The 25,791-nt window shown below is 35.4% G+C and overlaps 1 protein-coding gene across 4 annotated transcripts in view; it reads left to right on the top strand.

Moving 5' to 3' along the window:
- The first annotated feature begins 1,183 nt into the window (after positions 1-1,183).
- ncana (neurocan a) overlaps positions 1,184-25,791 on the top strand; it is an 83,833-nt gene continuing 59,225 nt past the window's right edge. For all 4 annotated transcript variants that reach the window (XM_058794084.1, XM_058794095.1, XM_058794076.1 and 1 more), the window contains exons 1-2: positions 1,184-1,508; positions 23,896-23,963. In XM_058794084.1, the coding sequence (XP_058650067.1) occupies positions 23,897-23,963 (67 nt within the window). In that variant the 5' untranslated portion in view covers positions 1,184-1,508; position 23,896. The remainder of the gene's footprint in view (positions 1,509-23,895; positions 23,964-25,791) is intronic.

The following is a 25,791-nucleotide window of genomic DNA, read 5'->3' as shown; positions in this document are numbered from 1 at the left end:
CGATGCGTTCAACGCATTTACCAATAGAAAGCTGCTAGTTTTGTAAGTGACTTCTGTGTGAATTGTGCTTTATACATCGCTATAATATTGATAATGGATAATGGACCTTTTTAGTTGTGAAATTCCGTCTAAATTTGGCGTATTCGCGTAATTCTGTCATAGTCATTTCAAGTCTTGACTTAAATCCAGATTTTAAAAAAAATTAAAACCTTACACTGTAAAAAAAATCCAACTTTTGAAAAGTTCTACTAACAAATGTAAAAAAAAAAAAAAAAAAAGTAGCCCGAACAAAGAATTTTTAGTTGGAGAAGTCAGTTTAATTTTTTGTGTGAACCGAACAAAAATACTCTAAACATGTCGCTACAAAGTTGTTTTGTTTACTTTACTTATAGATAGGCCTAGTGTCTGTTCACAAAATATCCAAATGTTCTCCCAACTTTTCAAATTGAGTCATCTGCACAATTTTACATTGAACAATATTGCACAAGTTCCCAGCATGCATTGCGTCATTTTAATTATTATTAAAATATTATCGTTGTTTTACATTTTACTGGGTTAATTTTTGCTGCTGCTGCTGTTGTCACTGTCACCATATTTTTACCGATTTAACATTTGTTGATCCTCACCATGGATGAGAATCATGTGCTGCGGTATGTTCATCTCATTGCAACGTCTGGATTTAATACATTTGTTTATCATCATAAATGTTTGCCTTTAATTTTAAGAGACAGATACTACCCATGTTATGTATAGTGGGCTTTGAAAATAAACATAATTCTAAAATAAAGATGTTTATTAAAGAGGATTAGCATTGCTAAATGTTAAAAAACCTTTGGTTGATTCGACAGATCTTTTCAAATCCAATAGACTGACTTTTATTCATTAGATGAACTAAAGTTATTAAGTTGTCGGTTGCTAGTTGATTGGTTGCCGGCGAAGGGTGGCTTAATTTTTTTTTTTTTTTTACATTGTAGTGCATTGTATAGATTTTTACTCAATAAATGTTTAGCTATTTTATAATCACATTGGAGCCTAAAATGATTTGTTAACATAAATGATGTATTTTCCCAGGAGTTCTATTCAAGTGTGAATGCATCTCTCTCTCTCTCTCTCTCTCTCTCTCTCAGGATCGGGAGGGGGTTTTGTGGAGCGCTGTGCTCCTCTCTTCTTCTCCAGCGCGCTTTTGTTTCTGATCTCTCCAGTAGACGGAGGCGCCGCTGCGGAGAGACCGGCGTCAGTCTGCGCGTCTCTCCTGTGTCCGTTCCTCCGCGGATGTGCCCGGTGCTTGTCATTGCTTTACCGTCGGAAACTGTTCGAGAGCAATTACAGCTTCATTTGCGGAGTTCAGTTCATTTCATGTGACAGAAGTTCCAGCAGACTCGGATCGGATCGGCTCTTTCTCCGCCGGAGGCACCGGAGCATTCGGTTCGGTTCTTCTCAGCTGATCTTCATCCGTTCAGCCGGTGTGGACTCGTACTCTCAGCTCTGACAACTTGGAACAACTCCAGGTAAAAAGGAAACCTTCTCATAACTATTACTTGCGGATTAATGTAGCAGTAGGGGTTTTGGTGGATGGATGTCTGATTTAGCGGATCTTTAAAATCCGATTTAACCATCTAGATGTCTGTAATCTCATCCAAATCGTTTGGGCAGCATGTAATTTCTGCTTGCATGAATTGATTGTCTAAATGTGTAAATCTGGTTCTGTTTGAGCATCTGCATTTGTGCAATGTTAGTGCATCGTCTTTGTGGGAGATTTTTGGAAAGACTTTAGACATCTGAAGAAGCCACAAGATATATTTACGTTTAACGTTTAACATTTTTTTTATTCAGCAGATGGTTTTATTCAAGGATTGATAGAACATTGTAAGCATTTTATTAAAAGAGCCATAACAGTATGCATAGTTTAAGTAGTATAAGATAGAACAATGCAGTAAAAGTTATAAGAAATGCCAAAATCCTCCATTGTATTGCAAGTCGCAAGATTTTAAACAAAGAATGCATGTAAATGTTTACTTAACTTAAAATCATAGTATAAGATACTTTCTTTTTTAATCTTATGAATGTAATAAGATTGATTAGTACACAAGCTAGAGCAGAAGTGAGATGCAGAAAAGAGTTGACAGATAGAACAGTGCAGTAAAAGTTATTATAAGAAATCCCACTAGCATTGCAAGTCACAAGATATTGAACAAAGAAAATCATTGCAAACGATATTTCCTCTTTGCATTGCAAGATACTGCACAAAGAATGCATGCAAATATTTAAGTTAAATCACAGCATTAGATACTTCCTCTTTTGCAAGTTGCCTTGGATAAACGCGTCTACTAAATGCATGAATGTAAATTTAATAAATATAGTGCACAAGAGCAGGAGAGAAGTGCAGAAAAGAATAAGAAATTACAAAATCCCACCATTGCAATCAAGATACTGAAGAATGCATGTAAATGTTTACTTAAGTTACAATCATAAGCAGTGATACACCATAAAAATATTACTTAAAAACATGCTTTGTGTTGTAATGTCCAAATTAACCAGTTTACTTCACGTTTTTAAGAGTCAAATCAGATAGAAATAGTTCCTGCTCCGATCAGCTGATTGTACAGAAGAACAGGGTGCTGTAAATATCAGCTTACGAATGCTCTCGCTGCTCCTTTGTAGCAGAAGAGAGATATCAGTGTCGGTGAGCATTAGTAAGTGTGCTCGACAGGCAGCTGCGGTTCTCGGCGAGAGGTGTAGGCTAAGATCTCGTTCCCTGTGGCAGCTGTACTGAAGTTGCTGGAGATCAAAAAGTCTCCGGCAGCTGCGGGCATTTATTATTCATCCCGGCACCTCTTCACAACCCCGCCGACCATGTGGAGGCTTTTCAGACCCGTACGACACACTGACCGCGGTGCTGTGACATCATAATCACACGGGACACTCAGACAGCTGCCAGGATTCTCCATCAGCATTTCCTTTGGGATCGTCTGCAATTTGTGATTTTTTGGTTTAATCACGGGCCTAAATGGATGTGTGGGTTTAGAGGGCCACGATGAGAGGTTAGGGTGAAAATAAGAGGATTAATGGTGTTGGATTTATTGGAGTCTGATAATGAGATGGTGTTTTAGGGGTGAAGGGAGCGAGGGGTGGACGGGTCAGAGAAATCAGGGCTCGAGGTCAGGTGTTATGTATAGTTCACAAATCCGATCAATCAGGTCAGCCTTTGTGTTTCAGCGACAGATCAATGCAGTACGAATCCCTCTTTCTTTTATTAATGCATTCAGAATCCAATTCCAAAGCAATTTTATTGGCACGATAAAAAGTAGTATAAATATTAAGCCTATGCATATAATTGAAGTTATAACAAAAAAATTGGTTTCTCTCTCTCTCCTCTCCTGCAGCTGTCTGTCTCTTTGTCCTCCTTAAGAGCCAGTCTGTTCAAAAAGCAGCTTAACACAGTATCAGAGGCTCTTATTCACCAGTATGGCCACTTTATGACACTCAGTACTCTCTCTCACAGACACAGTGCCTATGTGAGCATTGAAAACAGTTTTTGAGTCTATATGGTTTATTCAGTCCATATCAATATAGGTCATGTTTCACCCCAAAATTAAAAGAAAGAAATTATAAATTGTATTTTGCACCAAGATACCATTGAGATTTTGACATTGCAGCATTATGATACTATTTCCATGGCAATTAAATACAATTCCCATTTGCGGTATGCAAAACATTTGATGTATTTTACATTTTGAAATATTTAACAAATCATTGTGGTAGTATTTGATGGGATGCATTTGCAGTATGTTGATTTTAATGAAAAATCCATAGAAAATAATCAAAATAATAATAATAATAAGAAGAAGAAGAATGTAAAATTTTGAATGGTTTTCTGTATTGTATTTTTACAGTAATGAAAATTTTCATTTTTATTAACTATTTTAATTTTTAATTATATAAAAATAATATTTCTTTTTTTAATTATTAAATGTGTTTAATTGTCTTTAAAATGGCATGAATCAAAAGAGGCTTTATTTTCTTTATGTAAAATATAATTTTCGATTTTGGGGTGAACTATGATTTCATATGAATATATCACCTGGATTTTGAATTTTCTAAAACTAAAAAACTGTTTAGATTTGGCTGATATTGGAAGCGGGAAATGTTGGATCTTTTTCCAATTTAAAGATACCAGATTTCAAAAGCAGTCTGTTTTTATTTCACATAAAACGTCTGATTTTACCTAAAGCATCTAAAATTCAGAGCTTCATTGTGATTTGTTCATTGTTCTGTATCGGTGCATTCATGAGTGCAGACGTGTTTAAGACGTGTTTCTCAGTGTTTGTGTTCAGTGTGTGTGTGTGACGGCGTCTGTTTGCTCAGTGCTTAGTCTGTATTTGCCATTAAGTCCTTCATCTCCATGGATCAGCAGCTCATGAAGTGATGTGGACGTGATGTTTCTTTAACAAACACGCTGCTACTCTGAGTTTAAACACTCTGCTGTATTGATTGGTTATACTGCTGACCATCTGCATACTGGACTCTCTGCAGTGGAACGCAGATGAGGTTTAACTAAGCAAAACCGAACCACACATGCACATACATTTGCAACTAAACCCCTGTTTCTTATTAGTGGTGTTCAAGCATCACTATTACTGTTGCACATATTTAAACGATGCATTTATTTCAGAAAAAGTAAAAATCACAGAAACAAACACACAAGCGTCTCAAGCACACAGAACATGCTCCTTTAGTCTCATGCAGAATTAATTGTGTCTGGATGTGTATGAGTTCACAGGAGGGTCTCTGGCAGCCCGCCAGACACATGCCGTCAGAAACACGGCTTTTCCAGAACCTTTCAACTTTATTCGGTGGTTATTTTTTATGCATACACTCCTGAAGGGCTAATTCAACCAAAAATGAAAATTCTGTCATCATTTACTCACCTTCATATGCTCTAAACCCATTTGAGTTTCTTTTCTTTTTTAGAACACAAAAGGAGATGTTTTAAAGAATGTTCACGCTGCTTTTTCCATGCAATGAAAGCAAAAGTGAAAAAATTACCAAAAAAACCCCCCAAAAATAACGGCAGCAAAAAATACCATATAAGTACCAAAAAATGCTGCTCAGGGTTTAATGTCAGATGTTATTTGTTTGTTATGGGATTCAACCTGGCAACATGCATCTTAATGAGCCGTGTGAATGTATGCAACCTGAATGAGATACTTTTATTAGCTTTAAGGCCATTTTATTCATTCATTTGAGGGAAAAGAGCAGCCTTGAGTGTAAAATGAGTGTAAGTAAATTGTGGTTTCGTTTATTTTTGCATAAACTCACTCTTAAAAATGTTTCAATTTTTAAGAAGATAGGGCAGGTTGTACGGGTAATGAAATCAGCCCCATACAGTCTGTCAATTTAGAGGATCGCTGAGCACACATTCATAATCTCTGATAATGTTTGTCAAAGTTCATACTGTTTTAATTAAGTTGAACATCAGTTCATTAATGCCTGCTGAATCACTGCTGGGCTGATGAACATGGTTACTACAAAAACTTTATAATATAAATGCTGTGGCAATCACTGACAGTGCACTAGCAACTGCATAGCAACGCCTTAGCAATCACACACAACTGCCCACAACATCCTAACAACTGCATTGCAACACCCTGGCAACTACCCACAATGCCCTAGCAACTGTATAGAAATGCCCTGGAAACCACCCATATCGATCCACCAAGTGCCTAGCAATGCACCAGCAACCACACACAATGCCCTGCTCATAAACAACCTGGCAACTGCATACCAATGCCATAGCAACCACCCAAAATGACTTAGCAACTGCATAGCAACGCTCTGGCAACTGTATAGCGATGCTCTGGCAATCAACCTCCAACACCTTGGCAACTGCATAACAATGCCTTAGCAGCTTAACACCTTGGCAACCACTCATAATGACCTAGCAACTGCATAATAACCGCCCAAAGTGCCTTAGCAACTAGGCTTACATAGCAAAACTTTGGCAACTGCATAGCAACACCCTGGCAACCAACCACCAATATCAACTCAGCAACTGCATAGCAACACCCTGGCAGCCACTCACAATGCCTTAGCAACTGCATAGCAACGCCCTGGCAACCACTCACAATGCCTTAGCAACTGCATAGCAATGCCCTGGCAAAAAACCCATAGCGACACAAAATTGCATAGAAATGCGCTGGCAACCTACCTCCAACACCCTGCCAACTGCATAGCAATTCCTTAGCAACTGCTCATAAACAACTTGGCAAACACTTATAATGACCTAGCAACTGCATAGCAACACCCTGGCAACCAACCACAAATATCAACCCAGCAACTGCATAGCAATGCCCTGGCAACCACCTACAATGCCTTAGAAACTGTATAGCAACTCTTTGGCAACAGCATAGCAACACCCTGGCAATCAACCACCCATATTATCCCAGCAACTGCATAGCAACACCTTGGCAACCACCCACAATGCCTTAGTAATTGCATAGCAAATCTTTGGCAACTGCATAGCAACACCCTGGCAACCAACCACCCATATCGACCTAGCAACTGCATAGTAATGCCCTGACAACAACCCACAATGCCTTTAGCAACTGCATAGCAGCACCCTGGCAACCACCCACAATGTCTTAGCAACTGCATAGTAACTCTTTGGCAACTGCATAGCAACACCCTGGCAACCAACCACCAATATTGATCCAACAACTACATAGCAACACCCTGGCAACTACCCACAATGCCTTAGTAACTGCATAGCAACTCTTTGGCAACTTGATAGCAACACCTTGGCAACCACCAACAATACCATAGCAACTGTATAGCAATACCCTAGTATCCAACCACCAATACCAAGCAACTGCATAGTAACACCTTGGCAACCACCAGTAACGCCCTAGCAACTGCATAGCAATGCCCTAGAAACTACCCATATCAACCTAACTACTGCATACGGTAGCAATGCCCTGGCAGCCACCCACAAACACCCTAGCAACTGCATAACTGCAAAAACATTTAAGAAGTTAATGTAAATGTGCTGCAGCCTAAGAGGAAACTTTTATTACTCAGACTGATTCTGACCAATGCAAACTTCACTTAAAAATTGGATTTGTCTCAGATTTTTGTCCAAGAACTACAAGCAGAAAACAAATGAGCCAGTGGCTGTCAGGCAGCATTTGATGGCATAATTTGGTCAGAGTTTGAAACACAGTTGAGCTGGTGCAGTAAAGCTCTAGAGGAGGAGCACTTGAGAGCAGGAGACTTCAGCAAACGGCTCCATTGGCCTCCTTTTAATCTCATTATTGTCTAGGAGAAACTGCTCAGATTGTACAGAGATCTCATTTGTGATTTTGCTTTCCTATATGGGATTGTGGGTAAATGATGTTGCCCTGCTGGAGGGCGTTGAGTTCAATATAAGACATGAAGGTTTGAGATCAGACTGACCCAGACTGTGTGTTTGCGTATGTGTGTGAGTAGAATATACAGTAAATGAGGTTTGGGAATAGAAGTTTTCCCTGGGAACATTAATCTTTTTCTTTAGTTGAACACCTTTATTTTCTATGCGCTAGTTACGGTGCATATGAGCAGTGCTGTGGGAATAAGCCTGTGAGTTTTGATCTAGATGCATTATGTAATAATTGGAAATTCAGCGTCTTTTTGTGAGCAGCAAGAGCTTTATTCACACATATCATATGCAAGTGCTACATAATAAACCATGTTTTTGTCGTGTTCATCATGAGCATGCATGCAGTACAAGAGTTGGAAAAACTCCCACCAGAATTAAAAGATATAAAAATTAATTGTGGTTTCTCTAAAAAAAAATCCTATGTATTGATAAAAAAACAAAACAAAAAAAACATCAACCTGCCCTGGGACTACAGATGAAAATTAGACACCCTGCTTAAATCTATAAATCTATTTATAATAATAAATAGAAATGGAAATATTTTGTCTTTGCTCTAAATCTAATAATAAATAAGATTATTACACTTTTTTTTTTTTTTTTTAAATTAAGCTTGCAATTGTTTTCCCTATAAAATCCTATATTTTATTTTTAGTTATGACGTGTGAGTGTGTTTCAGCACTGGACAGCTCCTGATTCACTCACTGCTGTGTCATTACTGAATCCTGCTCCAGATACTGTTTACACTCAGAGAACGTGTTTGTGTGAATATTAATGACTGTTCCTGGGGCTTCTGTAATGCTTTTGTCTTGCTAATGTATTTACATGAATAACATACACTATATTTAGATGTCAGACCTAAATATACACAGATATTCTTTTATGAGCTGTGTTTTTTGTTCTGTCACTGTCATTCTGTTACACTGTGGAAGCTTCTGTCACGAAAACAAATTCCTCGTATGTGTAAACATACCTGGCAATAAAGCTCATTCTGATTCTGATCTTCATTACTGTTATTTGTTTGCTAAGTCATGCATCACTATTGCTATTGTTCAGGCCTGGATGATTCCTCAAATCATGTGTCTTGGTGGTGGGTTTTGCATGGGCAAAGCTTGACATTGATGTAATCTAATGTACTTGGTTTAGGCATATTATTAAATAAATTAGTCATAATAAGTAAATATATTTGACTTGCATAAAACCAGAACAGATGACTTCTTTTTTGCATCATCTTTAGAAAATAATAATAAAAATGTAAATGTAGTTTATTATTACTATTTTTAGTATAATCTAAAGAAATTAATTTCCTCAAAGCTAGAGCTCTTGGGTCAGGGAAAAGCATTGCACTGAAACAAAGCAGTTATAATAGTATCCTTGGAGGTCTTTTACTTGCATTGTTAATGACTTTCACTAATGTAAATCCCCTCTCACAGGAAAAGAAACCTGCTATTATTCTCCAGCTTCTCTCTCTTTAATTGTACGTCTTCTGTCGCTCCGTCGGTCTGCAGGAGGTCTTTCCCAGCCCCCCTCGGCCGTCCTCCATAGACGTGTAATGGCCAGTTAAAGAGAGAGAGAGAGAGAAACAGTCAAACAAAGGAAGGCTCTCAGTTTCTTTGTGTTTATTGTCCGTTCTCCTCGTGTGACACGCAGACAGACGCTGATATGAAGCGCCTTCAAGCATGTTTGGCTTGATGAAATGTGACAGAATTTGTGTTTTACACCACAGTGACACGTCTCTCTTCTGCAATTACAGTGCAAATGTGATCATTAAATTAAAAAGAAGTCATTTGGAAATGATCACTGTAAAAATGTTTTATCAGGTAAAATGTAAATTCACTGGTTTTATTCCAAATGATCAATTATAACTAGATCAGCCTGAATATATTAGTTTGCATGAATAAAAGGAGTTGGATCAAATAGAAAAACATATGTATAGATAGTGTATAAATTAATAGTCATTCTTGTTTTGCATCTTTACCGTATAATTTTTAGTGCCAGTTATTCTTTATTTAAAATTAATTATTTGAATTGATTTGAAATCAGTTATTTAAATCAATTATTTGACAATTAATTCAAATAATTGATAATAGTCAAACTAAAAATAATAGTCACTTATTTTTAATAATATTATGCAATAATAATTTTAAAATATTTATAATTAATAATCGTAGTAAAATAATTGATAGTAGTCAAATAAAAATAAGTCACTTATTTTTAATGATAATATTTAGTAATTAAAAAATATACATTTGTAATTAATAACATTACAGTTGTTTTCCTATAAAACCTATTTTGTACATTAAAAAAAAAATGCATATTGTTTTTAATGCCAGTTTTTCTTTATTTAAAATGAACAATTAAAAGAAATTCAAATAATTAATAACAATCAAATCAAAAATTATATTTACTTATTTTTAATAATAATATTTAATCATAATTTTAAATATATTTGTAGTTAATAACCTTACAGTTGTACATTTCTTTATTTAAAAGAAAACATTAAATAAATTCAAATAATTGGTAATAGTCAAATCAAAAATAATAATGACTTATTTTTAATAATAATTATTTTAAAATATTTTAATGAATAATGTTACAGTTGTTATTCCTATAAAACCTATTTTGTACATTTATTTAAAAAATAGTATATTTTCCAACATTTATGGTATGGAATAATGTGTTTGTTTTTCTGCAGACCTTAAAAAGCTGCAACAGAAATGTGTTAAACGCAGAGTCTCACCAGCACCACCGAGTGTGAACCGATATCCATATGCAAAAGACAACGAAGCGTTTTTTTCCTCCACGGTTAGTTTGAGTCTCCCGGTATGCCGGAGTAACCATGGCAACCAGACAGCCGGTTAACACTCGCATTGCCAGCCGGTCGACAGTCAGATGCTCGGCACCTGAGACTGCTGGCTATGTGAAGCTCCGCAGGCTCATATACATCACATAGACAGCTATGTTTGTTAGTGATCGGTGTGGATAATGATGATCAGCCCGTCAGAAGTCTGTCTGTCTCTCTCTGGGTTAACCGGCTGACAGGCCTCTGGCTTGAAGCGTCATTATTTCATGTCTCTCCTCCTTTAGAGATGATTCTTGTCTTTGGGTTTTGTGCTCGGCTCTGCTAAAGTCCTACAGTAATTGGCCATGAAGCTCTGATGGCCACTGGCGAGACTTTGATCTGTTTGTTTCTCTGTAAAGATGCCTGACACAGTTTTCTGTGTTGAATTAGCACCAGCTGAGTTGAGAGAAAAACTGTGCTTAAGCAATCAGCATTTCATGTTAGGCTGCATTTATGTGAATACAGAAGCTTTAAGCATAAAAAACATGCATGTGTCCCATGTGTTGCATATACTTGTGTAGAGGGTTTTATGTTTACATTAATTTAGTCTATTATTGTTATTTTACTAATTGCTTTGTGTTGTTGGATTTAATATTGTAAAGCATGCATTTATGAAAAACAAGCAAAATGATTAAAAACAAAATTAACAATTAAAAGAATTCAAATACATTTACATTTTTTTATTTAGCAGACGCTTTTATCCAAACGACTTACAATTGGGGAATAAATCAAAGAGGCAAATAGACACAGAAAGTGCTCCTAATACCAATTTTTTTTTCTTGTTATAATCAAATAATCAATAATATTGTCAACACTTCTTAAAAAATAACATTTAATAATTACATATTTTTTAAAATAACGTTACGATTGTTTTTGCTGTTAAAATCTTATTTTTTGTATATTTTTGTATTGTATTTTTTAAATTACACTAAAACTGTTTTGTAAATTAAATACAATTATTTATTTAATAGAAATGTTATTTAAATTGAAATTATTTATTTATTAGAAATAGAATAGAAAAACATCTATCAACAGCACATTTTACTATATAGTATTTTTATTATATACTGTGTGTATACAGTATATATATATATATATATATATATATTCTTGTTTTGCTGTGTTTTGTATATAATTATTACTTTTTAAGGCATCGTGCTTCATGAAAAATAAGCGAAATGAATTGTGTACTTTTTAAAAGTTTTTTATAAATATAGTCTTATATGCAATTTGCCACATTTAATTTGACAATTTAAATTTGACATTAAAAATGGGACAATTTATGTAAAGATTTCAAGAAAGTGTTAAAATTAAGAAATTAAAAATAAAAAAGGCTAAGTATTCGATTTGTGCAGCTATTTTCTTTTTTTTTGTACTAAAGATTTACACATATTCATCCTACTGTTTCATTACTGATTCACATTGTTAAAAATAAATAAATGAAATATGATAAATAGTATGTATACTTGAGCAGGTATCGTGTGATACTCCTTGGATTCTGAGCAGTGTGTTATAATACAGCAGAATTTCTGAGGATCGTATGGGACTGCTGGAGATGTTTAATACACTCTGAGCAGCGCTGGAAACGGTTTGATTTACAGCGTGAGGATCGCAGCTCTTGTTTATCTGCTCTCAGCGGGAGAGATTTATGCCGCTACACGCTGGAGACTCTTCATCCAGCCTGAGGAAGCAGTGCAGTCCTTCATCATCACCTTCACATCTGAGAGCGAGTGCTGTGTGTTTTACACGTGTCAGGGGTTAAAGGTCATGGGTGATATATGAGAGGATGAGGCAGTACTGAGTCCACTTCTGTGCTTTGACTCATTTACAGCGGCTATTATTTATATACTATTATAGTGTTTATTAACATTTTGAGCTTTTATTTTTATGCTTTCAGTTTTCATTTTAATGGGCTTTTGAGAGAACTCGGGACTCCCGGAGCACACAATTCTATTTAGCTTTTATTTTTATTTCAGTTTTGGTGATTCAGGTATTTAATCTTTATTTCAGCATTTTCATTCAACATTTCTACATTCTTTTAGAAACTTTTAAAAAGTTTTTATTTGATATTTGTATATTTGTAATAACAGTGTGAAAAAATATATAATATATTTAATATATATACTTTTTCAATATAGTATATGTATACTTTTTAATATTTGTAATATGTATACTTTTTATTTTTATTTTACATTTTTAATTATATATATATATGTGTCTGTGTGTTTTATATATATAATGTTTTATTTCAGATTTCTTTAAATTATCAAAATATTTTTAATACTTTTCTATTAACCTTTTTTTTAGAAATATTAAATTTTTCATTTGATATTTGTGTGTTTGTTAGTGTATATACTTTGTGTGTGTGTGTGTGTGTACGGTATATATATATATATATATATATATATATATATATATATATATATATATATATATGATTTATTTCAGATTTATTTAAATTAACAAAAATATTTTTAATACTCTTTAGTTAGCATTAACAACACTGAATTCAAAATTTCTAATTTCAAAGTACTTTATTGGGGTGAATATCTTTATAATTTTTGAAAGCAACAACAAATAAAAACAGAATAAAATGTAATTATATTGAAGTATGTCCTTTGAAATGAGTTTACTTGCTGTTTCACAACAAAAGATCTCAAATCAGTTGTGATATACAGTGTGAGCATTGATTATGGTTTGACCTTTGACCTGTGTGTGTGTGTGTGTATGTATCACTCCTCTTGATGAATGGAGGCTCAGATGTAAGTGTGCTTTAGATGATTCTCCTAAAACTCATCAGGAGAAATAACAACAATCCTCGTCATCCAGTAAGAGTTTAGAGCATTAAAATGAACGCAGAGCAGCTCAGATCACGGGATAAGAAATGTTGGAGTTGATTTTAAGATCACTGACTCTGCTTGCTCTCCATTAGATCTCATCGCTGTCTGGAGCAGATATTACAGAGACGTGTGGTTCATCTTTGCTGTGGGTGGTTTTGACTCCCACAGACTTTCCTGCATGTAAATGTCAGCGCTGCTCCAGAACCGGATTAGATTTAAACCGGTTTGAATAGGAGAGCCACTTCATTCTGGTGTGTGTGGGTGTGTGAGATCTGTCTGAGCGAGACAGAGCTGTAAATATGCGAGAAACACAGAGGAATGAGAAGCAGTGTGTTTGTGTACATGCACGTATTTTATCATGGGTTTAGCTGCAACATATCATCTCTTTAAAACCCAAACTCATCTGAAAGCTGGAGTTTGTTTATGATTTCTGATCTCTTTCCCATAATGCCAGCACATATGAATGATGTCATACACCCACATCTCCATGAAATCTCAGTGTCTCCAAGTGTTAGTGAGGCTTCACTAGTGTGTGTGTGTTTATATGCCTTGCAAATGAAAACATTTGGATTTATGTGATATTTTGAACCTTGTTGTCGATTGAGCTCATTTAAATATGTAGTTGAGGTCATTATTTTCCAGGAAAACATAATTTATAAGTGTGAAGGAGTTACAGTATATCTTTTTGTAAAAATAATGTATTGTTTATTAATATATATTTTTGTAGTTTGGGGTTAGTATACATTTTTTTTTTTTTTTTTTTTTATGTTTTTGAACAAAGCCTCTTCTGCTCACCAAGGCTGCATTTATTTAATCAAAAATACAGGAAAAGCAGTAAAAATGTGAAATTTTATTACAATTCAAGAAAGCTGTTTTCTATGTGAATATGTGTTTAAATGTAATTTATTTCTGTGATGTGCAGCTGAATTTTCAGCATCGTTACTCCAGTCTTCAGTGTCACATGATCTTCAGAAATCATTCTAATATGCTGATTTGCTGCTCAAGAAACATTTCTGATTATTATCAATGTTGAAAGCAGTTGTGCCGCTTCATATTTTTGTTGGAAACTGAGATGCATTTTATTTTTCAGGATTCTTTTATGAATAGAAAGTTGAAAAGATCAGCATTTATTTGAAATGGAAATCTTTTGTAACATTATAAATATCTTCACTGTCACTTTTGATCAGTTTAATGCATCCTTGCTGAGTACCAGTATTAATTATTTAACAAAAAATCACTGACTTCAAACTTAGGAACAGTTGTGAGTTGCTTTAAAAACAGCTCCTAATGATATTTAATATGATGTTGGCCCAGGAAAATTCATTTTCCCTCTGTAGAGTTTGATGGCGTTTGGTCTGTTGAGCTCTGAAGCCTCCTGAGGTGTTTTGTGTTCGAGGCTGTTTGTTGTTTTAATGTCTCGTCCCTCTTTGAATCTGAAGAGGCATTGGAGTGGAGCGAAATGCTCATTAATGCTCATTATCTCTCATTATCTTCTCTCAGATGTGCTGATGAGCTGCACGAGTCCATTAGAGTTACACAAAAAGGCAGAAAACCAAACTCTCTGGCCCGTCCGTGAATCTGTGCTGGTCACGGCTGCTCACAGTGAGACTTTAGAGAGATTAAAGCACCCTAGTGAGTCGTCTTACTGCATGCTGTCTGTAAAGAGTGGAACCTCATGAAACTAAGTCTACATAAGCAGCACGCATATAGCATTGTTGCTATGCTGAGGATGCAATAATCATATATCTATAAAAATACACTGTTTAGCAGCATGCAATATTTGTATTTATGGTGTTTTTTTGTTTGTTTTGTTTTTTTATCACTATCACTTAGCAACATGCTGTGTTGACTAGGGAGGGATGCAGTAATTTAATATGATTACAAATACACAGTAACCACAAATATTGGGTAAAATAATGCAGTTTTGATTGAACCAGTTATTTTATTATTATGTATGTACTATTATAGTATTTTTTTATATTTTGTTTTCATTTTAGTTTCAGCTTAAGGTTTGTTAATTTTGTTATGTTGTTGTTGTTTTAAATAGTTTTTGTTTTTTAAATATTTAAATTCAACTTTCTTTAGTTTTAGTAATTTTAGCACTTCAGTATTATTTATATTATACTATTAAAGTATTTATTAATATTTTGAATTATTGGAATATTTTAATTTTAATTCTAGTTTTAATCATTTTAGAATTGTTGAAATCATTTTGTTATAGTCTGTTGTCTTTTATTCATTTTTTAGTCTATTAAGCTTTAGATTTATTTTCAGTTTTAGTACTTTAACTCAAATTTACAGTATTTTATTTCAGTTAGCTGCCAAAGCAACATTTCTAATTTTCATTTAAGTTTTTTAAATTGAGATTTTTCCATCTAATATTTATATTTTATTTTATTTCAGCTTTATTTCAATTTTATTATTATTATTTTTTTTTAAATAATTATAATTTTCATCAGGGTTATTATAGTTAACTAAAACTAAAACCATAAAAATACATTTTTTATTACTTAAAATAAAAGAAACTTATTTTATTTTAGCTGTTTGCCAATGCAAAATGTCTCACTTTCATTTAGTACTAAAAGTACTAAATACTAAACTAACTAAAATAACTAAAACTGAAATAAAAGTTTTTTTATATAAAACAAAAACTATAAATGACAAAAACACAGGAAAATTACTAAAACTTCAACTAATTAAAGTGAAATGTAAAATGTAAAAATAAACTATAAAAGTATCTCAATGATACAAAACAAAACAAAACACTGGGTTTTAGCTTACATTTACAACACTGGATTGAACGATTTTATTGACACTTTTCAGTATAGAAAGTGTCAAACAGTGCAAAGTAAATAAATAAAATAAATGAATAATGGACGGATACACAAATGAAAAACATCTAATTAAATGCATCTTTCGTTTATTTTGAAGTTTAGATTTCAGCCCACAGACTGGTTTCTCCTCATGACTTTCTGTGTTTAAACTGCTGATTTCCCAGAAGCTGGAGTCCTCACATCCACTCACTCAAACCAATCAAACACCGACGGCATGCAGCAGCAGCGACACAGAGCGAGCGATCCAGCGGCCGCCAATTACCACAGCTCCGGCGTCCAGCTTCAGCGTCAGCCGCGTCTCGTTTTGATGAAGTCACACGGGGAGCGAGCCGCCAGCGCTGCGTTTGAGCGGCGGGAGTTTGGCCTGGAAAACACAGACACTGATTTAATCAGCAAATGCCAAGAGGAATTAAGAGCCGCTGAATTCATCACAGACGTTAGACATGCAAAGCGCCTTTGGGCTTTATATTGGCTTGACAATGAGAGGCTGATGAGAGTTTAGCTCTGAGCACACAGATTGGCTGGTGGATTGTGGTCAAGCAGTTTTTATTTGTGACGGTCTTGAGAAACTGTCAGTCGTGTCCAACCTCAAACTAACTCATTTTCAGCTTTAACTCAAAGATCAGATTGACCACTATGGGGATAGTTAATCATAAATCTTGAAGTTTGGCAGACTATCATAGTTTTTCGGTTTTATCATAGTGACTAATCATATATATACATATTTATTTTTTTAGATGTCGTTTATCTGAGATGCATGCTTCTACAATTATAGACTAGTGTGGAAGAAACTCAAATAATGTGCAGCAGTTTCAGTGCACAAATAGCTAGAAAATAATGAAGGAAAGAGACTGTCCCAGAATCATGCATTGATTCACTACCATTCAGTCTTTTGGACAAATGAAGATTTTTTTATGTTTTTGAAAGAAGTCTCTTCTGCTCACCAAGGCTGCATTTATTTGATCAGTAAAAATTGTACAAATATTATTACAATTTAAAACAGCTGTTTCTATGTGAATATATTTTAAACTGTAATTTATTTCTGTGATCAAAGCTGAATTTTCAGCGTCATTACTCCACATAATCCTTCAGAAATCATTCTAATATGCTGATTTTCTAATGACTATAGGCTGATTTGATACATTTTATTTTTCAGGATTCTTTGATGTATAGAAAGTTGAAAAGAAAAGAAAATTTGAAGTAGAAGTCCTTTGGAGCATTACTTTAATCTTTGTCTTTACTGTAATTTTTGATCATTTGAATGTATCCTTGATGAATAATATATATATATATATATCGTCGGTGAAAACATTTCAACGCAATCATTTAATATTACATTTACATTATATTTATCTGGCATGAAAATAATGAGGTGACATCTTCAAAATTGAAATCACACATTTACATTAAATACAAATAATTAAACTTTTATTTGTTATATATACACACTGTAAAAATTGAAACGTAAGCAATTTAATAGTTAAATAATTACAAAGAAAGGCAAGTAACACATTGAATTAGACGTGGAATTTTGAAGACTGAAATTGTATTTTCTTGTAAAGCACTAATAATGTTTGTTTTATTCAAAACTATAAAAAAAAACATTTAAAGATATACTGTAACTTGAGCAAAAGAAACGTGATAAAAAACTACTTATTTCACAACAAAATGAGGCACAAAGGCTTCTGGAAATACAACTGAACAATGGCTCAAATGAATCAGTGAGTTGGTTATACTGATTACTTGACATTATGCATCCGAATGAGTCGCTTTACTAAAATAAATCAGACTGATATGAGATTGTGTATGATTGCTGATCAGCTACACAGCCTCGTCAGTAAAGCAGCTTGTTGCTGGAGAAGCTGCATTTTTCACAGATAAGCCACTGTCACACTGACAAATGTTAGTAGCGCTGTTGCTTTTAGTTAACAGTCTCTCCAGCGCTAGTGTGTTAGACGGACAGGTTCGGTTTAGAGAGAGCAGCAAATCTGATATCTGATTGCAGTGCACTATGGAGTGAGTCTCAATGTGAACACAAACATTTCTCATCCAATGATCTGCTCTGTTCATTTTAAAGCTCTATACTCTAACTGGATGACAAGTACTTAACTCATTAAGTATTAGCATAAGAGTTTAAGAGAAAGATTCGATATGAAAGCTATGAACAACAAGAAATGATAAAGATGTCTGATTGACAGCTTGCAAAATAAGCTATATGTCAGACAGGCTGAGAAACGCTGTGATATTTGTCTGAAATGTCAGTTGAGTCACTTTATTTGATTATAAACACAATGAGCTTTTTTTTGTTTTGTTTTTGAGGCGCCTTCAGCTGCATCTTAAGCAGAAGAAGGGGAAGTTTAAAAATGAATCGGAGTGAATGAAATCAATATAATGTGACATTTTAAATATATATTTTTTTCAGAAGAGCACATTGGAGAAAAATATGACAGTAGAATAAAATGACTGTGACTTTATGCAGTCTGCCTTTATGATCTGAAAGACTGGGGAAAGTGATATGAAAGTCATGCACATGAAAACATTAATGAAACATATAGCAACAAATATAAAGAATTTAAAAATAAAACATGATAAACCCTGTCTTTCATATCAGCCTGATTTTTATTTTTATTTTTTAATTTTTTTTTTTTTAGTAAATTGACTCATTCAGATGAATCATTTGAAGTAATCAGTAAGAGCAATTCACTGATTCATTTGAGCCATTGTTCAGTGGTACATATATTTCCAGGAGTCCTTGTGCCTCATTTTGTTGTGAAAAATACGTCGTTTTTATCACTTTTTTCTTTTGCTTAACTTACACTAGTTACATCATCTTTTATACATTTTTTGGAAAAGAGAATGTATGGTTTTTATATATATATATACATACATACATACACTTCAAAGTTTGGGGTCGGTAAGATTTTGTAATTGTTTTTGAACAATTTTCTCTTCTGCTCACCAGGGCTGCATTTATTTGATCAAAAATACAGTAAAAACTAGTGATACTGTGAAAAATGATTACAGTTTCAAATAACTGTTTTCTATGTGAATATATGTTAATTTATTCTTGTGATCAAAGCCCAATTTTCAGCATCATTACTCCAGTCTTCAGTGTCACATGATTCTGTTGTATTTTTTCATATTTTTTGGAAACTGTGATACATTTTATTTTTCAGGATTCTTTGATGATCATAAAGTTCAAAAGCATTTTGAAATAGAATTTTTTTGCAACATTATAAATGTCTTCACTGTCACTTTTGGTCAGTTTAATGCATCCTTGCTGAATAAATCATTTTATTTTATGTAATCTTTTTTTATTTAATTAGTTTTATATACTTTAAACATACTGCTTCATTGTTTCTGTGCCAGATTTTGGTCTTATGTTGGCAAAAACTTTCCATTTAGTCCAGAAATCATGTGATTAATTCTTCCTCGCTTGTTGTTTGCAGGCGGGCTGATAAGAAAAGCTGTGTGCTTGTTGTTTTAGTGTGCAGTCTGCATCAAACAGCCGTGGGCTACGAGGCGGCTTTGATACGTCCCATAAACACACAGTCCTGCTCGCGTTTGCTTATCATAAATGCTGCAGTTCCAGTACCGTAGTTTGTTAAAGTCCCGCTCATGATTCGGCCTCAGCTGTGTCTCTAGTTACCAGTCTAAATAGCACAGCTAACCGACGCGAGTTAAATCACCTCTGACAAAAGCGCTGCTGAATCCTTCAGGAATTGAAATGCTAAACGCCTGGAGCGTCAGCGAGTTTTTACAGTACAGAGAATAGCTGCTCACAAACTCATCTGACATTTCAATGCTAGAGCCGAGCTGGTGCACGACCTTCCCATGCCTGTAAATAAGTCTTCCGTCCCTTTTATTTCCGTCTTTCTCTCTCTCTGGCTGTCTCTGGTGCTGTTTGGCTCTTAAATGCTGGCGTTTTTCCTCCTCTCTCCATGTTTCCCTGTGGAGGTGCTGTTGGCAGAGCATTTGTGAGCTGTAAGCCGAGTGTCGGGATGCTGGTGCCAGTCGAGAGAGATCAGGGAGCGAGTCCTCACTGCATGCATAATGGATAGAGGGCATGAAATCACTTCACACGTCCTGCTGACTGACACCAGATTCACACCCTCCTGATCTCTCGTGACCCTGCTGAGGCCTCCTCATACTCAGGCTCATTACAACTCCATGAAGTTAAGTGAGCCAGACAGCTGGTCGCTAGGGTTTTTTTGGTACTGGGGGTGCTAGGTGATTGTTAGGGTGTTGCTAGGTGGTTATGGTGTTCTGAGTGGTTGCTAGGTGATAGTTAGGGTGTTGCTAGATGGTTATGGTGTTCTGGGTGGTCGCTAGGGTCTTACGAAATGGGAACTGGGGGTACTAGGTGGTCGCTAGGCTGTTGCTAGGTGGTTATGGTGTTCTGGGTGGTCGCCAGGGTGTTGCTAAATGGGTACTGGGTGTTGCTAGGTGGTTATGGTGTTCTGAGTGGTCGCCAGGGTGTTGCGAAATGGGTACTGGGGGTACTAGGTGGTCGCTAGGGTGTTGCTAAGTGGTTATGGTGTTCTGGGTGGTCGCCAGGGTGTTGCAAAACGAGTACTAGGTGGTCGCTAGGGTGTTGCTAGGTGGTTCTGGTGTTCTGGGTGGTCGCCAGGGTGTTGCTAAACGGGTACTGGGGGTACTAGGTGCTCGCTAGGGTGTTGCTAAGTGGTTATGGTGTTCTGGGTGGTCGCCAGGGTGTTGCAAAACGAGTACTAGGTGGTCGCTAGGGTGTTGCTAGGTGGTTATGGTGTTCTGGGTGGTCGATAGGGTGTTGCTAAATGGGTACTGGGGATACTAGGTGGTCGTTAGGGTGTTGCTAGGTGGTTATGGTGTTCTGGGTGGTTGTTAGGGTATTGCTAAGCCGTTTCTAGTTTTTTTGGAGTTACTAAGGTGTTGTTAGGGGGTTCTAGGTGGTCTCTAGGGTGTTGATTAGCAGTTACTGGGGTACTAGATGGTCACAGTTACTAGGTGATTCTGGGAGTTACTAGGGTATTTCTATGTGGTTATGGTAGGGCTGCTGTACGATAAATCGAAGTGAAATCAAAATCACGATTAGGCAGAAGCTGCGATATCTCTCAGTGAAGCACGGTTCTGTGATAAGTAGTAAATCTTTACCCGAATGCCAGAGGACACTCTCACCCGTAAACTCCAAATACATCCCAAGAAGAAACCCAGGAAATCGCTGCAGCTGAATAAACAGAAGATTTAACTGCTTTCATTGATTCAACGTGGTTAATAAACACACGACTACGACAATATATGGTTTATCTGAGTTCTTATTATTATAATTTTCATTATAATAAAGTATATTTATAATGCAATGCCTTTATCACTGCTTAGAATACTATGAAATATGTTGTGTGCCTTATTCTGTGTAAGAAGTCACATCATCTCACAGAAGGATTTATTTCAAACACTCGACTGACGTTATGAAGTGACTTTGGCATAAAAACATGTTATTAAATGTGGTATTTTCACATGCTTTCAGATAGAGCAGCATTTACTACACAGAGCTGTAGTTCATTGAGAAGCTACGCAAACAGCTGTCAACGCGAAAAATGTCTTCGATTTTCATAATCGTGCAATAATATCGTCTGCGATTTATTTTGCGTGACTTGTCAGTGAACTACGGCTCTGTGTAGTAAATGCTGCTCCATCTGAAAGCAGGTGATGGAGATTTACTGCTGATTCAGAACCTGCTTTACTGACAAAATGTGCATGGAAATCGCATTCGATTAATCGTGCAGCCCTAGGTTATGGTGTCCTGGGTGGTCATTAAGGTGTTGCTAAGCAGTTACTAGTGGTTTCTGGGGATTACTAGGGTATTGCTAGGTGGTAATAGTGTTTTGTGTAGCCGCTAAGCTGTTACTAGGGAATTTTGGGGTTTACTAGGGTATTGCTAGGTGGTTAATGTGTTCTGGGTGGACGCTAGGGTGTTGCTAAGCAGTTACTAAGGGATTCTGGGGGTTATTGGGGTATTGCTAGGTGGTTATGGTGTTCTGGGTGGTCGCTAGGGTGTTGCTAAGCAGTTACTAGAGGATTATGGGGGTTACTAGGGTATTGCTAGGTGGTTATGGGGATTTGGGTGGTTGCTATGGTGTTGCTAAGTAATCCCTAAGGGATTCTGGGGGTTATTAAGGTATTGTTAGGTTGTTATGGTGTTTTGGGTGGTCACTAGGGTGTTGCTAAGCAATTACTAAGGGATTCTAGTGGTTACTAGGGTGTTGCTAGATGGTTATGGTATTCTGGGTGGCTGCTAGGGTGTTGCTAATCTATTCCTAAGGGATTCTGGGGGTTACTAGGGTATTGCTAGGTGGTTATGGTGTTCTGGGTGAACACTAGGGTGTTGCTAAGTTACTAGGAGGTTCTGGGTGGTCGCTAGGGTGTTGCTAAGCAATTACTAAGGGATTCTAGGGGTTACTAAGGTATTGCTAGGTGGTTGATAGGGTGTTATAGTTGGTTGCTTGGAGGATGATAAAAACATGAGTGTTAGGGGGTTATTTGAGTGGTCATTAGGGTGTTTCTAGGTTGTTACGGGTGGTCGCTAGGGTGTTGCTAAGTGATTGCTGTGGTGTTCTGGCTTTAACCGGTTTGTGCTGCTGTGTGGGCGAGTGTTAATGCGTTTCATTACACTTAAAAGAATGTAATATAAAGAGAAATTATCCAGAAGCCAGACGTTTCCTCTGTAAGCGTTAGAGACGGCATGAAGGATACTGAAAGACAGACCACCCACTGAGAGAGACGTACAGCGAGGGGAAGTTCAGTAAACTGATTGCTATTCTGAGAGTGTTGTTTGTTGGTGTGTCTGACGGGTGGCTAGGGCTGGATTACAAAAAAACATCCTTACCATCCTGCCACTGCATTAATATTCATATTCTCCTTCATCTCCTTTATAAAGGACACACAGTCCACAACCCTGCTGTGTTTCTTTTGAGTACTTTTAAAAAAAAATATTAGTGCACTTGTATTTTAGTGTGCATATGAATGCAGGAAAGGTCAGGGTTTGTTTGATTGTCACCACATTTTTAAGGCCCTATTAAATTTGGATTTTTGTTCAAATTCTGTTTTTCTTTTTAATTTTACAGGATTTTTTGGGGGGTTAATGCTTAAATTTAAATTTTATTAATCAAAAAACATATTTAATTTATTGAAATCATGAAACATACAATTTTACAGAAATTTATTACAAGTGTAACAAAAATTTTAGGGCCCTATGAAATAAATTTTTCATTTTTCTGTTTTATTTTTTTTTTACCAAATTCTGTTTTTATTTTTCTGGATTCTGTTTTAATGGTTTAATTAAATGTTAATAATCAATAAGCATGTCTAATTAATTCAGATAAACAAATTCATTTATTTAATTTGTTTGCTATAATAGGGCCCTATGAACTTTTCTGTTTTTTTCCAGAAATTCTGTGTTTTGTATTTTTATTTTTCTGGTAATCAAAAGAAGGCATAAAACATTAATTTAGTAATATTATTACATATTAATATTAACTAGTGTCCGTATCGTCCCTTGATTTAAGTGCACTGACCTTATTTTGATTTATTGATCCAAAATTCCATGTTATACAGCAAGTTCTATTTTTATTAATGGAGTCCTACATTTAGTACATTTTAATTAGCGCTTCATGTTAACCAGATCAACTTTAAAGTCAGAATTGACTTTGTTAATACATGTTCTTGGTCTTATACCTAAGATATAACCTGAAAAGTCCTCTCTGTTTACCTTCATTATACTCGGATCATATGAACAGGTGAACTACTATAGTATGCGTGGCATGGCAGTACGTCACCATACCGTACTACTGTCTTACTACACACTCAAAAGTTTAATTTCTCATTGTCAGTGAAGTACATAGTATAGCTATGGAAACTGAAACATTGTTTTTCTGTTATAAATCTCATGGTTTTCCCCTTCTCTTTGTCTCTTCTGTGCTCTCTACACAGGATGGTGTGTGTCGGCGCTGCTGGGCTGCAGGTTCTTGTGGTTCTGCTTGTGTTCTCAGCAGAATGTGGTGAGTTCTGGTTCACTCTTTCTCTCTTTAAAGCATTAGAGGCAAACGGGACTTCATGCATACGGGGCAGTTCGCACAGATCATGTTCTTGCATTCAGTAACAGCTGGAAAGAGCAACATGACATGGTGTCGTAAAAACACATCTGACAACGCATGTTGTGAAGCTAATAACTACAATATCAATGGTTTTCAACCTGTTTGACTCGAAGGCCCTCCTGTTGTCCAACACCATATTCAAGGCTAAACAGACTGATTTTTCCGCTTGTTATGTTTCTGCTTGTTAAAATTATTGCACTTTGAGATAAGCTCAAATTAAACGAATTTGTGAATTTCCTGTATTATATTTTTCTTTTTTATTGTAAATTAACACTTTTTTCTGTTAAAACAGCAATTGTAATTTAGAAAAATAAAATCCAAATCTATATTTTGTCTCCTCTTTTTTGTTGTAGACTAAAAAAAAAAAAGTGAGATGGTAAAGTTTTTATATTCTTTTGTAAAGAATATTGCATATTGATATAGCCACAGCTATTGTTAAGTTATATTGGTTTTATCTCGTCAGTGTCTTGTCTTAGTCATGGATAAAAGGTCATTGACAAGCGTTTGTCATCATGACCGTTAACTAAAACTAAAACCATTGTTACTTGAAATAAAATAAACGTTAACTGAAATAAAACAAAAAAGAAAAGTAAAAAAAAGAAAAAATAACTTATTTTATTTCAGTTAGCAAAGCAGCATTTCTCATTTCTGTTTAGTTCAAGTACTAAAATAAATAAAAACTAAAACTAATAATGAAATAAAAAATAATAAAAACTATACAGACAAATATTATGTTAAACTAAAATGAAAACATAAAATAAAAACTAATTCAATCAAAATTACTAAAACTTTGACTAAAATGAAAAATATAAAAATAAAAAACAATTCAAAATATTAATAAAAAACTATAAAAGTATTTAACGATACTAAAACAACACTAAATTGCATAGCTACAATGAGAGTTCTCCTCAAAACCTCATGCTTGTGTTTATATTAATGCTCAAGCAGGAGAAGTGCATGCTGCTCATGTGTGCGTCTAGTGTTATGCGTGTCAGGAGCGAGCAGCGTGTAGATGCTGATTCTCTAGCAGCTTCTTTGTGTTCATGCTGAATATCTCCGTCAGGCCTGACCGCACGTAACCCGTCCGTCACCTCAGAGCAGCCCTCCTACCGCTTAAACGCATCAGTGTGTGTGTGTGTGTGTGAGAGCGACCGCAGAATGCTTCATAGCCCAAATGTTTTCACTGGCAGCTTCAGTCAGCGGCTCTTTCATTAGGCTCTTTAGCGATGGGTGGCTGCTTTGAAGGATGATGGGAAATCACTCCCTCCTGCCAGGACGATTTATGCCCCCTGTACACTCAGACCCTGCCCTCTTTAGAACGGACCTCGAGATATACGACAGACACAAAGCTGCTGTTCACTGAGAGGCTACTAGTTAAATGTAAAAACTGTTAACTTAAAACAATAAACCTGTGTGACTTTCTTTCTTCTGTGTAAGAGAAAAAACCCATCGATTTTCATTGTCTGAACAAAAAACACTTTCAGAATTTTGGTAACACATTACAATAAGGTCATATTATTTAATATTTGTTAATGCATTACACTATTTAATTTAAATATAGTAAAACACATGCATAACAATTGCTGAAATTAAATTCATATTTATTTTACATAAAAAATGAATCTTTAAAATTCTCAGATTTATTTAGATGGCAATTTCTTGATACTGTAAGCCTATTGTAACATTTTTCACAAATAAAAAAAAAAAAAAAATCCATCCATCCAATTATAAA

Source organism: Onychostoma macrolepis, chromosome 02 (genome assembly GCF_012432095.1).
Source record: "Onychostoma macrolepis isolate SWU-2019 chromosome 02, ASM1243209v1, whole genome shotgun sequence".
NCBI classification, from domain to species: Eukaryota; Metazoa; Chordata; class Actinopteri; order Cypriniformes; family Cyprinidae; genus Onychostoma; species Onychostoma macrolepis.
Note: the sequence above shows the minus strand (reverse complement) of the source record. Positions and strands in the feature narration are given on the sequence as shown.